This window comes from Ctenocephalides felis, unplaced genomic scaffold (genome assembly GCF_003426905.1).
Source record: "Ctenocephalides felis isolate EL2017-DRISC unplaced genomic scaffold, ASM342690v1 CF-g0.4_SCAFFOLD_01886, whole genome shotgun sequence".
In the NCBI taxonomy this organism is placed as follows: domain Eukaryota; kingdom Metazoa; phylum Arthropoda; class Insecta; order Siphonaptera; family Pulicidae; genus Ctenocephalides; species Ctenocephalides felis.
In genome coordinates this window covers 167,642,719-167,660,041 of record NW_020538040.1, presented here as the reverse complement: position 1 = coordinate 167,660,041, position 17,323 = coordinate 167,642,719, and the positions used below count along the sequence as shown (strand labels likewise).

The 17,323-nt window shown below is 31.0% G+C and overlaps 1 protein-coding gene across 1 annotated transcript; it reads left to right on the top strand.

Annotated features, from left to right (window-relative positions):
- Positions 1-14,935: 14,935 nt before the first annotated feature.
- On the top strand, positions 14,936-16,573 carry LOC113376214. Its single transcript, XM_026616125.1, has one exon. The coding sequence runs from the start codon at positions 14,936-14,938 to the stop codon at positions 16,571-16,573; it is 1,638 nt and encodes a 545-aa protein (XP_026471910.1).
- Positions 16,574-17,323: the final 750 nt, after the last annotated feature.

The following is a 17,323-nucleotide window of genomic DNA, read 5'->3' as shown; positions in this document are numbered from 1 at the left end:
TTTAATAATAAAAACAAATTTTGTTTACATTTCCATTGGTTTCGTACCAATGTTTATCCGTTGGTTGCGACGAGGCGCTCACGCGCTTCGATATTTCGTTTCTACGCAGCTAACGTATCGCGATTGCTTGCTGAAAAAAAGTTCGCAATTTCTAAAATATTTGAAAGTATAAAAAAAATCGAAATTTTTCAAAAAGGCCAATTATCTTCAAAAATTTTGAAATCCTCAAATCTATTTCTTTCAAATTTCTAAAAAAAATTAAATATTTATTTATATTAAATAATGTTGGTGCGGTAAGTTTCAGCAATTTGCCTTAAGGCACGATGCCATGCACCACTAATCAACATTGAAATTAACAATACCTAGTATATATATGTACATTTGAGTATACCATAGCGTAACAAATAAGCGCACTGCTTTGTTTGGACATAGCCAATGGACAGGATCGTGAGTTCGAATCCCCGCTTTAGATGAACTGATATCATGCAGAAGTGATATCAATGTTTACTTAAAAATATGTTTCTAATTGAAAATTGCCTATTTGGGCATTGCGGTATGAAATAGAAATGGAAAATTTTTCACTATTCTTTCCTGAATCGAGTTGGAGTTTAATTCAGCTTATGGACCTGCCCTAGTGCAGTACTACCCATTATTATAAGTATTTTTCACAAATTCTGTCATTAACAATAGGCTGAATTTTTCTATTGAATCTTGTTCTCCAGGATTTAAGTAACTTCAGAAACTTCTTGTAGAGTAAGTTATAGTTCTCGCAAAAAAAATCTAAAATATATTTTTCTTATATATCTTTGCGTTTCAGAGGTTTCTGAACATTTTGGCATACCTTAGGAAAAACGGATGTGTGTGTGTGTGCGGATACAAATTTTTGTCAACGATTTCGGGAACACGGTTCAACCGATATTCAAAACATTCGATTTCTATTGATAAGGAGATGTGCTGATTAGTTTTTGGCAAAGGCAGGTCTAGCCGTTTCGAGAATACGGGGCAAAAAGTGCCAAAAACGGTAACTCAGTTTTTAAGAGAACGGAGCGTCCCATTTTAATCATTCAAAAAACATTTTACTTGTGTTGACAAGATGAAGAACTAATTGAATTTTTGGAAAGGCAGGTCTAGCGGTTTCGGAGATTCAGTAAAAAAGTAAAAAAAAAGCCATTCGGCGGTCAAAAATGATCATTAGACATAAGCACATCAAATTATCAGATATTTTATGGAGATTTTATAATTTTTGGTACGGGAAGTTCCAACAATTTGTCTTAAGGCACAATGCCATGCACCCCTAGTTCAATTTCTAAATTTACAATTTTTTTTTGAAAAACGCTTCTCTCTGTTATGAATTGAAAAAAATGAAGTTTCACTGCATCTAAATGTCTACTACCTCATTTTCTATTCAAATGAATGCAGTCTTGAGCTTTTACTTGCGATAATAATCTATTTCTTGTTCTTTTGGAGACCATTCTTGTCACGTTCTTGGCTATAAATTCAATATGCCCAGTAGCCTGATCGATTTATCGATTGTAGGACTTAATTGGTTAAAAATTATAATGAGGCAACTTTTAGTGCTTGTATATTATTTACTAAACCAGAAAGATAACATACATTACTGTTCTAATTCGATGGCGCTTTAATCAGGCCGCTGGAATCAATTTGGAAATAAATACATTGAATTTTTTTTAGTTTTTATATTTTTTTATTAAAACATCATATTGAACTATGAAAATTGCATTAAGTACGTAATATTTTGTTCGAAGTATTTTTTCATTAAATTTTATTAAATTCTTTAGTTACTCTTTATTAATTGCCTGACGGAGAAATGGTTATCAACAGAAAATTGGTTTTGCTATTAGTTTTATATATGTTTTCTCGGCATTTCAAATGATGTAAATCTCTCAATACTCACAAAGAAAAAGAAAATGTAAAGTTTGTCTTACGTCATGCATGTAAAGTTTTGTCTTACGTCTGCTTTCTTGAAAAATTAATTAAAACTAGTGGTGCGTGGTATCGTACTTTAAGGCAAATTGCTAGAACTCTTTATATAAAAAACTAAGATTTTTTAAAAAGATTCGAAATTTATTTATAACCTTGAAAAAATAGATTTTTGTGAACTTTGAAACGGCTGCCTTGACCAAAAACTAATCAGCGTTCTTTGAATCATTCAAATCGGTTGAACCGTGTTCTCGAAATTGCAGACAAAAAATTGTATCCGAACACACGCACATGCATCAATTTTTTATAAAGTGTGCTAAAATGTTCAGAAACCTTTGAAACGTAAAGTATATAAAAAATATTTTCGATTTTTTTTCGATTACTTTAACTTACCCTACGGGAAGTTCAAGTTGATAAAATCTAAACATGACTACTCTTTAATTTCTGTGTGATAATCTGTGGAGCCATTTTTTTGCACACAGGAGAAAAACAATTTTCAACAACCTTTATGCGAAAAATATTGCAATGATTTTGAAGTTTCTAAAACTATTAGGAATGCATTAGTTAGATATCGTACTAACGGTGAGGATCAGCCATGCTGTTTCTTTTTAATCGTTTTGTTTTTTTAATATTAATTTTTTTTTTAAATTTTCTATAAAACTTATATATAATAAATTTCTATATACTATGATTTAATTATTGTGAGGCCGTTTTTTGTAATTACAAATTAATTTTTATCTTTACTTGAATCTGTATATATATAATCCTTGCAAGTTACAACTAGCCCTAAGAATTTCTTATAAACTAACCTTGGTGTGATTTTTTTTACATTAATCGAGTTAACTATTTAAACAATTTAGCAATCATAAAAATTGTTACATATTATCAAACATTGATAAATTTAAAACAAAATATGATATATAATTTTTTTTTTGAATTAATTTACAAAAATAACGCAAATCGACATTTATGATAGTGCAATTTTAAATTATTTATTTATTTTATTAAAAATGACGTACCTGCACAGTTCTGTATATTGCGTCGGCTTGCAGGACAGTAGCTATGACATTATGCAGAAAATTTTGGTTTTCCCCATTCAGGATATATAATATTATTCTAGATATTATAAATTTTAAATTTCGAATAATTGATAATAATATCATACTCATTAGTTTAATTATGCGACATTTAAATAAAATGCAAATATTGACGTTTGTGTTTTATGTAGCGTACAGAATGTGGTTTTAAATTGTTATTAATATTTACTTATGTAAATTATTCAAATACATGTACTATAATTGCTTATTCAAAATTCATTAGCTCAAATTATTCTATATATTATTCAATTATAATTAATTCGAGATGGGTATACATAATTAAAAAATAGGTAATAATACAAATTGCTGCGCGAACTAAATATTTTTATTTGCAAATGATCTATATTTATCATAGTTCCTTTTACTTTTATATTTTTGTCTAATAATTTGAATAATGTAATTTTTTTGACTGTAAACAGGATATATGGTGTACGAATATTCAGGCAATAGAGACTGCATATATATACATATATGTATATATATACAGGGTGTCTCAGAATTGAACGTCAAGCCGACCTTGTTCGGAAATTATGAACTTTTAAATGCAACCTAGACCTTTGTTAAAATTGTGACTATTTTTCAGTTATTGTGCTTAATTTTTATTAATTTTGTTCATTAAAATTTTAGAATCGTAACCAAATAAATAAATAGCACAATTGTCCCAAGTTTTCTTTGAAACTTGTGTTGAACTATGAATTAATTTTTTTCTTATAGAAGTCGACTTTGAGAGTTGGCAAGTTTAATCAAAAGTTGGCATTTTTAATCAAATTTTAAAATTGTAAAATACTTGATAATTATATTATTGAAAAATTTCGAGCAAAAATCAGATCGTAATCAGATTGTAATAATCTTTAGTAAAAAAAAACCAAGAGTTTCAGGAAAATCTGCGAATTTAAATTTCGTCAATTTTTTCGCAAAATACGAAGAGTCAGAAAAAAATGTCATAACTAGAAACAAAATGTGCTCCAATGGCCAAAAACAAATACAAAAGCCACCTTGAAGATTACCCACTAGGGCTGATTTGGAAAAAAGTTTATTTTACAATAATCTCACATATCAGTACGGAAGACATATTAATATGGAATGCTATGGGCTAACACATTGCGCGTGGTTTATTTTTCAAAACTTTAACTAATTTTTATAATCAAACCACTTCTCATAGACCAATGATATTTTAAATTGTTTGGTTTAACTGTAAACTCTATCAATATGCAAAGTTTCATCAAAATCACAGAAGTGTAAACCTGAGGTTCTCCTTGTTGGTCAATTTCAAAATCAATGTCAATGGTCAGATGATATTTTACTTCTAATTTTATTTACTTTTTTTTCTAACAGCAATCAGAACCTAACACCTAACAACCTAACAGTTCTATAAGCTGTTGTGCTGATTTGACTTAATACTAGTCTGTTCAGCTAGATGGTAATCCAATCAGTTTTCACATCTGTTTGATATACTATTTTCTGTAATTGGGCGAGTATTTATATTGGTGCATCAATGCCGGGTGAGGGCTATTTTCACTTGGAAGCATATTGCTATCTATATTCCCTAGTGAAAATTGCCTTAGGAGCTCCAAAATATGTTCCCAACTGGTTGATTCATGTCGACACGAATACACCGACCATAAATGAAGTAATAACAAAAACAGCACACAAGTATAGTCACAAGCTAATCAGTCACCCAAATTCATTAGCAAACTCCTTGATAACAGAGAACTATCCAAGAAGATTGAAAAGAAAGCCGCCACTGGATTTAAGCCATCAATTCTCCTGATAAAAAATGGAAATAACTTAATCATTATTTATAAGAAATTATTTAATAAGTAAATAGTTAAAATTGTGTAAAATATTGTGAATTTTATATCGAAGGGAAAAACAACTACTGAGTTGTTTTTTCCAACATGCCCTTGTAGTATACAATGTCTCTTTTCGGCCGACTATTGTAAATTCATCAAATTTAGTGAATGTCCTTAACTGGACAGTTGTAAATAAGAGTTATTAAAAAAAAAAAAATTAGAAATCGAACCTGGGACCTCTGATTCAAGTCCAGTCGTCCTAGCGTCTTACCTACTAGCGAGCCATTGTACTTCTAATGACTTTATTTTTATTTCTACAATTTTACTTGTTCAATATATACAAGTGGCACTTTAATTCTACCATTCAGTTAATCCCAGGCAACTCAAGTTGTAAGATTTAATTCGATAACCTCAAGCCAACAGATAAGATTGAGGCACGCATAAGTATAAACTGCATAATTGATAATTCAGCGTTGATTATAGTTTTCATTTTAATTCCAAGGACCCGACCGAGTGTGTTATAAGCTGTTTAGAGAATTTAATATAGCGAGTATGTCCGTGTGGCCTTGTCGGAAACCCTTCTCTATTTTAAATAACTGTGTAATCCGTGTGCAGGCAATTTGTTCAAAACGACGCGGGATGCAATATGATGAAACTGATTAAATGTCAACGAACCAACAAGGATCTGAACAAAGATTGTAATAAAGCTGAAGGCTCTTCCCGAGACAGCCTGCTATGATATGTAGAGATATGTTGTAGCCGGAGCGCTGGTATGAAAAATACCAAAAGAATGAAAGTTCCTCTTTTCAACACTCCGCAGGAACAGTTTGTTTTCGCCAGAAAATCCGACTTGTTAATTATGTTTTCAACTTTCTGTAGGGTAAATTGTAACAATAGCTAAAAAAATCGAAAACTAGTGGGGCGCATGGCATCGTGCCTTGAGGCAAATTGCTGGAACATCCCGTACCAAAAATTATTACTTTTTTAAAAACGATTAACATTTTTTAAAAAATTTTACTTCGAGAAAATTAGATTTTTGAGAAACTATAAATTTGACAAAAACTTACTTATTTTGAAAAAAACATTTTTTTTTGAAAAAATAATGTTTTCTTTATTTTGACATATTTTGGAAATTCTAAACTTTTTTTCAAAGCAATCATACTGCTTTAACTGCATAGATACGAAATGTCAAAGCGCGTAAGCGCCGCGTCACCGTCTAAAGGATAAACATTGGTACGGAACCCATAAGAATATAAACAAAATTTATACTTATTGTTAAAATCTCTATAAAATATCCGATAATTTAATATGCATATGTTTAATGATCATTTTTGACCGCCAAATGAATTATTCAAATCGGACGCTCCGTTCTCTTAAAAACTGAGTTACCGTTTTTTGCACTTTTTGCCCTGTATCTTCGGAACGACTAGACCTGCCTTTGCCAAAAACTAATCAACATGTCACCTTATCAATACGAATCAAATGTTTTTTGAATTATTCAAATCGCTTCATCCGTGTTCCCGAAATTGTCGACAAAAATTTGTATCCACACACACACACATACACGCACACACACAGCACACATACATCCATTTTTTCTAAGGTATGCCAAAATGTTCAGAAGGTTTTGTAACGTAAAGATATATAAAAATTTTCATTTTCGATTTTTTTGCGATTACTATAACTTGCCCTATGGGAAGTTAATTATAAATTTCCAGTTTGAGAAAAGAATTGATGCTGAATTAATGCGAGTTTAAATAGTAAATTCAATGTATTTTGCTTGTGATCTATGATTCTGAATGAATTCGCAACACTTACATCAATATAATAAGAAATCATATCAGATCAGAAATATCAATATAATCAGAAATCATAAATCCATTATTTTGATGATAATAAAAGTTATCATAAATGATAATCAGAACCATAAAATCATGATCACATTTTTTGCAGGTACAATAAACTACGTTCCAAAAAATAGCACTTTTACATATTGACCCTGAAATGAAAGATGTTCATGAGCATAATAAAAAGATTGAATATATTCGCAACAAAGCAAACGCATGTTGAACTTTTAAAACTCGTTTTGCCCAAATATAGCAACATATATGAAACAACTGTTACAGTACATGTTGAACTCTATATCCGACAAACATTTTTTAAAAACAAGAATTGCTACTAGAATGTACTTAAAAAGCGGGTACTAAATACAAAAAATGCCCAAATACAGCAAGAATTATCAAACAACTGTTATAGTATATGGTGAACTCTATTTTCAGCAAACATTTTTTTAAAAACAAGAATTGTCACTAGAACGTATTCAAAAAGTATAAAATAAAATCATATATGAAATATATCAATCTATTATATATTTGACTAATTAAAAAATCTAATAACTGTATCAGTTTTCACAGAATCAGATATTGAAGTCATGGTCTTATCTCTAAACAAATCGATATTATCAATTCGATTCAATCAAGATTTTTTGCGAAAATGTGGATTTGCGAATTTTGCGATTCTTGGCTATTTGTGAATCGGTTCCAAATTTTTCATTTGGGTTCAGTCATTTTGGTGAGAACTTGGACAAAAAGTCAAAAATCAGTTCACGTAACACAATTTTTCCAATTTTGGCCCATAACGATTCGGAATAAAAACTAGTGGTGCATGGCATCGTGCCTTAAAGCAAATTGCTAAAACTTCCCGTATCAAAAATTAAAATCTTTAAAAATGATGCAATTTTCTCGCAGAACTCAGAACAAGATTTTTGAAAAAAAAATTGACTTTTGAAAGATTAGATTTTTTCATACTTTCGCATATTTTGGAAATTTTGAACTTTTTTTCAAAGCAATCGCGATACGTTAGCTGTGTAGAAACGAAATATAGAAGCGCGCGGGCGCCGCGTCGCAGTATAATGAATAAACATTGGTACGAAGCCCATAGAAAAGTAAACAAAAGTTGTTCTTATTATTAAAATATCCATAAAATATGTGATAATTTGATGTGAATACCATTTTTAGCACTTTTTGCTCTGTATCTCCAAAACGGCTCGACCGACCTTTCTCAAAAATTAATCAGTACATCTCCCTATCAATAGGAATTGATTGCTTTTTGAATTAATGACATCGGTTGAGCGGTACTCCCGATAACGTCGACCAAAAATTGTATCCACACATGCACACACATCCATTTCTTTCTAAGGTATGCCACAATGTTTAGAAACTGCTGAAACGTGGAGATATTTTTCGATTTTTGGATGATTACAATAACTTACCCTGCGAGAAGTTAAAAATCGACTCATACACTTATGATTTTTTTAAATTTGGCCGAGGAAACAAAAAATTACCAAATCGGATTCTCGGACAAAAACATAAACTTCAGTAAGTAAAAAAAGAAATTGAAAATTTATTTTTATGCGGATATACAGACCAGAAGTTTTTCTAGATTTTCATAGTACGTTTGAGCCAACGTGATGACCATCTTTTTATCAGCTCATAAATATTTTTTCGGTTGTATTGTTATTAATGATATTTTCATTAACCAGATTTGTGATATCGATTTATTTAGTGTACTTTGATTACCAACTATTATAATCAATAGCCCACATAATTATTTTCATTTACATATTACAAAATTTTAAAATGTAGGTGAACGATATGCATAGGATGTGTCGTAATGCAAATATCACCTGTCTGCAATATCCTTTAACGGATTCGAAAATTTGAAAACGCATCAATTGAAGGCTAAAGACCACAATTCATTTTATATTCATTCTCGAATCTCGAAAAGTCAAATGCACGAACGCGAGAGAAATTCGGTTTGTTAGGCAATTCAGAAACCTTGATATTTTATAGGCGAACGCTGATATTTAATCAACGATCGGGATTCTTCAACGCGATCAGAAATAATTTGAGGGTATCATTGCCGAACAAATTAATTGTAACCTTTACTAGAATTCTGTGCCACTGTGTGATATTTAATATTGCAGCTAAAACGTGTTTGAAAGCACAAATACAGATTTGAGGATTCGAATATAAGTATTGGAATGAAGGACCAAAACACCTCATGTACTTTAAAAATTACTACACAATAACTTCCTTGTGAAAATAAATAAAAAAGTGGAACTTCCAGTACCAAAAATTAACGTTTTAAGAAAAAAATCAATTTTTTTTAGAACTTTAAAAAAAATGGATTTTTTTGATTTTCGAAATTTTTGAAAAAAAAATTTACCCTTTTGAAAAATTTTAATTCCCTTATACTTTAAAATAATTGAAAATTTTGAACTTTTTTTTAAGCTGCGTAGCAGTATAACGGATAAGCATTGGTACGGAACTCATTTAAGAATCATAAGAACAAAAGTTCTTATTATTAAAATATCTATAAAATATATGATAATTTGATGCGTATATGTCTAATGATCATTTTTGTCCATCAAATGACATTTTTTTATTTATTTTTATAGGATCATTAAAATCGCTAGACCTTTTATAGGATCATTAAATCGCCTTTCCAAAAATTTCATCAGTTCTTCATATCTTGAATACAAATAAAATGTTTTTTGAATCATTCACATCTGACGCTTTGTTTTCTCAAAAGTTGAATTTCTATATTTGCATTATTCGCCCCGTATCTTCGGAACGGCTGGACCTGCCTTTGCCAAAGACTAATCAGCACTTCTCCTTCTCAATACGAATCAAATGTTTTTTAAATTATTCAAATGGAATGATCCTTGTTTCCAAAATCGTTGACGTAAATTTGTATGTGCACATCCACACTCACACACATATCCATTTTTTCTAAGATATGCCAAAATGTTCAGAAATCTTTGAAACGTAAAGATATATAAAAAAAATTATTTTCGATTTTTTGCAATTACTACAACTTACCATACGGGAAGTTAATAAAATTTTTATAAAAAAGTAAAATTTGACCTATAATTATATTGTGCGCTATATACAATTCACTTTCTTTTTTTGTACTTCTTGGTATCAGAAAATAAAAGGAAAAACTGTATTTTTCCACAATAATTTTAAACCATTTTTAACTTTCCTAAAGAAAAGTTTGTTTTCACTAGAAAATCGACTCGCTAATTTTGTTTTCTAGAAAGTTATTCTGAACCGTTTGAGACTAAAATTGGGAACATTAGCTATAATATGCAGTAAATGTGACCGGAATTTGGCATTTTGTCGACATTAAGAAAGACTGTACCGATTTTAAAAATTTAAAAGCCATTTGAGGAAACTTGATAAGGACTTGCATTGTTTAGTTTTTTGAGACGTCCAGCTAATCCGTTTATTAACACTTTAATCGTCAGAAAAATTTTTACTTGGCCATGGTAACTTTATTAGATAATATAGTTAAAAAAGTATTAGAAAAACTTAATATACCAAAGAAATTTATTTTTCGACTTTTTCGCCAAAAAACTGATCCAATTTCGAAAATTTAAAAACTGTTGTAAACATATTAGTTGTGAATAGTGCTGACTAGATTTCGGCAAAATCAGCCGGAGTGGTTCTTTGCTATTAAATGTTAAAATCATTTTTTAGCGGTTTTAATGAGATTTAAAATAACAATAGATTTCTTATGTCTTAATGAACATAAGAAAATATTATAGATCTACGAAAATTTGTTGAATCACAAAAAATCATCAAAATTTTAGATAATGACCCGTGCTTTTAGGGCATACAAGCTTGTGTTTTTGCTCTATAATTAATGTAATTACTCTAAATCACATTAAATTTGAATATTTCAATTTTGGAAAAACTATCTTGCATATTTTAATTAACCAATGAAATAGTTAATTAAATTTAATTAATAATTTAAAAGTACAAAATTCTTTAAATTCAAACTTTTTCTAAGAAAGTTAATTTACATCACAACTTCTATATAGATACACATTTTCTTTTACGTGCGTTTTTTTTTTATATTTTATCGAACGTCCAATATAACTCATAACATTTATATAGCAAATGATATACATTTGCTCGTATACCATTTACAGGTACATTATATATACATTACTATGTTTTTATGGATCTGTCAATCATTTCTATAATATTTTTGCAGTCTATATTTAATAGAACTAGAAATGATTCAGAGCTCAATAAAGAAACTTGACTGTGACTAATCTTCAATCTGGCATTGTATTAAAAATAATAATGTGTAATTATATAATAAGATATTAATTACATATTATAATTATTGACCTGCTGCTAACAATATATATTTATGTAAATATTTACACATATGTATTTAAAAACATTTATTTAAATAACAATAGCAAGATTATATCAATGGGACGTCTTATTCATTTCTTGTTTATACTAATGATATGCTTCAAGTTTATTCGTGTAAACTTAATACACAAGTATAAAATTATTGATGAATTTTCATTAAAAATGTTGATATACATTTTTTGAATCATGATGAAAATTATTAATTCTCAACTTTCCATTTAAAATTGTTAAATAAAAATTAAAATTAATGCATGGAAAATATTAAGAAAAATGTGGAGTGAAGCAAAATAAATTATTTTTAATCTATGTTCAAAAATAATGTATATCAACATTGTTATTTTAATTTAATCAATAACTTTTATGCTTGTCTATAAAATTTTAATAATTTTCTTATTATTGAGTAAGAGTTATAATACAAAAATTTAAAAAAAAAATCTTCATAGTAGAGTGTGTTTTTTGTCTTTTTTAAATGTTAAAACTATCAATAATAATAATAATAATAAATAATAGTCTGCCCAAAGGCAGGTCCATGGTGTGAGAACCACCTCAAATATATGATTCCCGTACCCTTCGTCTATCTTTTCCATTATCCTTCCCCTTTCCTTTTTTTTCATGTATTTTCCTTTCCGAACTTCTGCTTCTATGCATCTTGATCCTGTGCTTCGGCTTTCAGTTCCTTGTGTTTTCTTTTCTGTCGTCGTCAATCGTCTGCATTTTTCTTCTTCCCATTCCTTTCATTCCTTCTACTTCATCCTCGACAACGTCATGCAGGAAGCGGAAAGGATCCGATCCAATTTCCCTTTCTTCTCAGGATTGTGCTTAGTAGAGTCCTCTTTTTTCCCACTCTTCTCAGGACTTCTTCATTTGTTATTTTGTCTGTCCACTTTATCTTCTCTATTCGTCTCCAACGCAACATCTCAAAACTCTCAAGGTAGTTCTTGTCGGCCTTTCTTAGAGTCCATGTCTCCGATCCGTACAGATTTATGCTCTATACGTACTTTATTAGTCTCTTCCACAAGTCAAGCTCATTTTGCTCGTCAGTAGCTGGATAATTTTTAAACCTGAACATCTGGTGTCACATTGTAAAATATTATTTCATATTATATAACGGTCAGGAAAAGGTTTGTTAATCTCGTAAACCGGGACGATCTTGCCCAGGCTCGACGGCTAATATAATTAGGTTATAAAATATGTCAATAAAATGTATTCCGTCGGGCCTGGAATTCAAATATATATTCAGTCTAGCATTAACAGGCAAAGAATAAGGAGGTGTCTTGTAAAATAGTATATAGAATAAAATTAAGTTGAATATAATAGAAGTTTCATTTTCTAAAAACAATCATCGTGGGGATTTTGCATTTCGTCGATTAATACAAATTACAGTCCACTATCGAAGCATCAACAACGACGTCAAGTAATTCGCTCCATTTGGTCAACTTCGAACCAGATTTTTAAAGTTGATTTTAATCAACGTGTTGAGCCACGCATTCAAGCTTTGGACAGACAGTTATCAAGACAAAAGCTTATTAGTACTGACTAGTAAATGTATCTAAATAACTGAGTTTAAATTAAAAGTGATTGTGAAAGTGAAACTGTAAAAGTATTCAAAACTTATCTTACAAATACACCTAATAATATTAAAATTGTTGTGTGCAGTGAATTAAGTATTGACAAAGTTATTGTTGTTGTAAAGACGTGTAATTTAAGGTGAAATTAAGGGACGCTTTTGCTGCATTTGCTCGAATCCATTACTGATTCGAAGCACCGCCGTAATCCAATACTGATACGATAGCGACGCCGGAAGCGACCAGCCTACTATTTTTGAGGCATTCACCAGGAACGTGAAGCACCATCCGAGTAAGGGCCGGCCGTGGTCCCGTGGTAAGAACGTGGGCTAGCAAATCCTAGTCCCGGGTTCGAATCCAACCTCGGTCGGTTCGGTATCAAAGCAGCTTGATACCAAATTTTCACTTGAAATCATAGATTTCAAATATGTTTTCAAGTGAAAATGGCCTTTCGTGGGCATAGCTGTAGCGGCAACATGCCACTTGGAAGTAAAGAGGTACTAAGATTGTATCGCTTTGAAATACAAAAAGGAAGTCGATTTGTATCCCTATACAACAGAAAAATGTAAAGGCTCTGACATCGTGCAACCATGATTGAGTGCATTTTCAACTCAACCCACGGACCTGCCTTTGGAAGAAGTATTAGTAAAGAAAAATGTAATAAACAGTAAAAATATGTAAAGAAAAAGTAAAATATATGTAGTATGTAAGATAAAAAGAAAAAATAATTAGTAATAAAGTTTTTAAAAAAAAAAAAAAGTAACAGCGATCTCTCCAGTACGAGTATTTTGGATCCACTCGAAGATACCGCCACGTTTTCCGTCAAAACTACACTACACCAGATAAGCCATAATTTTATTTCATTATATAAACCTGGACATATTATTGATTGAAATTGGATCTTGCTCTAAGATTTTGGGCCAATTTCGTAAATCCTTAGGTTATTAATTGTTATGAAATATTATATTAGTTATTATAAACATTACTAATTATTGGTTTATATATTTGTTAATTTATTTACACCACAACTTATGTTATTGATGTACTAGACTCCAATTCTAATATTATTAAATTAGAATTGTTAAATAATCAATTAATTATAGATTTAAATTCTGATATAACCGCTGATATTGCATAACGCCTGTTATACGTAAAATTTTGTAACGGTTTGCGCTTCTCTATCAGAAAATTAAATTAAGTTATCTTGAGTTCTAAAAACAATTAAAATGGCAGAACTTAAAAAACTTTTAAGAAGGCAACAAAGCTTCAAATCTTATCTTGAAAGGTTAAATAATGATAATTGGGATCAACATTCTTCAGAAATGATAAAAGGTATTAAAAGCATGTTTGACAATAGATTCGCGGAGTACGAAAAGGTTAGGGCAGCCATCCACGACTCGCTTGACGAGCAGGATAATGTTTTAATAGATAATCTTTACCTAAAGCTAACCATTAAATTCACGCATCACATAGACAATTCAAATAGTACACAAATAATAGTAAAAATTGTGTTAATTCAGCCATAAAATTACCGAATATTTCAATTCCAACTTTTGATGGTAAATATAATAAGTGGATTAGTTTTAGAGACTTATTTACATCCACAATCACAATCCACAATAATATTAATTTAGCGTATGTCGAAAAACTGTACTATTTGAATGTCATGTGTCGGGAGAAGCTGCCGCTATAATTAATAATATAGAGCCCTCACTGACATATTACTCTGAGGCATGGGCTTTGTTATCTGCAAAATTTGAAAACACGTGTATAATTGCCTATTCACATTTACAAAAAATTATGGATCTTCCAACGTGTTTCGAAAGGTACATACGAAATTTTAAAAATCTTTTTTTGAATATTGCACAGCAAAATCTAAATTCTCTCAAGCGCTGGGCATAAAAGTTGAAAATTGGGACCTTTTAATGGCCTTTTTATTATTAAATAAATTAGATACAGATACCAAAATAAAATTTAATACCTTTCGATCACAAAAGGAATTGCCGACTGTATCGGAACTTTTTAGGTTTTTGGAAAATAGTTGTTTGGCGTTGGAGCTTTCTCGTAAGTTAGACATAGGCCCGGACAAAACTCATTTCAAACGAAAAGCTTTGGTTTCGGTTTCAAATATTCAAGCGATAGTTTGCAAGCTCTGTACAAATGCACATCATCTTTCTACATGTAACAAATTTATTGAAAAACCAGTTTCAGAAAGGTTAGTTTTCATTCGCGAAAATAAAATGTGTTTAAAATGTTTAGGTGACGGACATACAATCCGATCATGTAAATCAAAATATAAATGTAAAATGTGTCATAAACCTCATAATTCTTTATTACATTTAGAACAGAGTCTGCAAACTAAAGCAAATAACCCGCAATCTCCCGGGCCGTCTACTGCGGTATTACCTGCATCACAAGTTTTGAATGCTAATTTAAATAACACGTGCGCTTTATTACCGACTATTTGCTTATTTGTCAAACACATTTCGGGGGAAAAAATTCGTGTACGGTGCATTCTAGATACGGGTTCAGAAATAAATATTATTACCCAAAAGTTAGTTAATTCTCTAGGTATAAATACCGCACCAAGTTCCGTACAGCTGACTGGAGTTAATGGCATCAATATAAATGGCGATTCAATTGCACGGGTATCGATTTCAAACGAGTCTTCTAGCTTTTCAAAACAGTTATCGTTCGTCATATTAGATAAAATTACAAACCAAGTACCTTCGAATTACATAAATCCGTCCCAGCTAAATTTACCTGTAGATGTTACTCTCTCGGACCCGCAGTTTTATATACCTGGCGATATCGATATGTTAATCGGGGTCGGTTCATTCTTTGAAATCTTAAGGGGCGAAAGCATATCGTTAGGACATAATTTGCCGGTTTTACAAAATTCAGTGTTTGGGTGGTTTGTTTGCGGATTAGCCTACCCGAACAATAAAAACTTGTCAAAATATAAAAGAACGTTTATTGTAAATAATCTTACATTAAATAAAGCAGTTTCGAGATTTTGGGAGATAGAAGAGATTGATCACGAGGAAATTCCAAACTTAGACGATAGGTTATGCGAAGAGAATTTTGTAAATAACGTAACTAGAAATATAAATGGTCGATACACCGTAGCATTACCATTAAAACCAAATGCTTCAACAGCTATAGGCAAATCATTGCAACAAGCAAAGCGTAGATTTTTACATTTAGAATCTCGCCTAAACAAAAATGAGAATTTGAAACGACAATATTGCGATTTTATTAATGAATATATTAAATTAGGGCATGCTTATGAAGTTCCTAATTTCGAACAAAATATCTCACAAAATTCATTTGCATATTACCTGCCCCACCACGCGGTTTTTAAAAATGGGTGTGACAAAATCCGAGTTGTCTTTGACGCGTCTGCGAAAACATCAACAGGCATTTCTCTGAATGACGTTCTTTATACAGGACAAAAATTACAACAGGATATTTTTACTATCTTACTGCGCTTTAGATCGTATAATTATGTAATGACCGCGGATATTGTAAAAATGTTTCGACAAATTCGCGTCAAGGAAGAACATCAAGATTTGCAACGAATTTTATGGCGTGAAAATGTTCATGATAAAATTAAATGTTTTAATTTATCTACAGTTACTTATGGAACTGCTTGTGCGCCATATTTGGCTATTCGTTGTCTGAACCAACTCGTATTAGATGAGGGAGAGAGCTTTCCTTTAGCTTCACGCGCTGTCCAACACGATTGCTACGTCGATGACATTATTTCGGGTGCAAATTCATTAGAAGAGGCAATAAAGTTAAAGGAGGAACTAATACAACTTTTAATCGTGGCAATTTTCAATTGCATAAATGGGCTGCTAATAACAGTAGCATTATTGATTCCGTTCCCTTACAAAATCGCGAACGAATGCGTCAATTTAACCGATAATAAAAATAATTAAGGCTTTGGGTTTACTGTGGGACCCCAAGAGGGATGTATTTCAAATATCTTCAAATGCTTCAATTTCATCATCACAAATAACAAAGCGCGCCATTTTATCATCTATTTCCAAAATTTTCGATCCTCTCGGTCTTATTTCGCCTTGCGTAGTTGTAGCTAAATTAATAATGCAAGATATATGGCAACTAAAAACCGTTGGGATGAAGTTGTTGATAGCACTATTATGAAACGTTGGTTCAATTTTGAAAATAATATAATACACATGCAAAATATAATCATTCCGCGTCCGTTATTTGACTTAGACAAAATTGATCGGATTGAAATTCATGGTTTTTGCGATGCCTCCCTGAAAGCTTACGGAGCTTGTTTATACATTAAAACTAATTATCATAATAGGGAGCCTACAGTACGCTATTATGTTCAAAATCTAGAGTGTCACCGCTTAAATCGATAACCCTACTCGACTTGAACTCTGCGCTGCACTATTGTTAACAAGATTATACAAAAATACCGTTAAGTCTTTGAATTTCAAAGTAGATAATTATTATTTTTGGAGTGATTCAAGTATTACTTTGTGTTGGATCATCACGCGGCCAGAAAAATTAAAACAGTTTGTAGGAAACAGAGTAGCGGAAATACAAACTCTTAATAATATAATATGGCGACATGTACCGACAACGGACAATCCGGCCGATTTCATTTCGCGCGGTATTTACGGTCATAAGTTAATAAAGATGGACTTGTGGTGGTA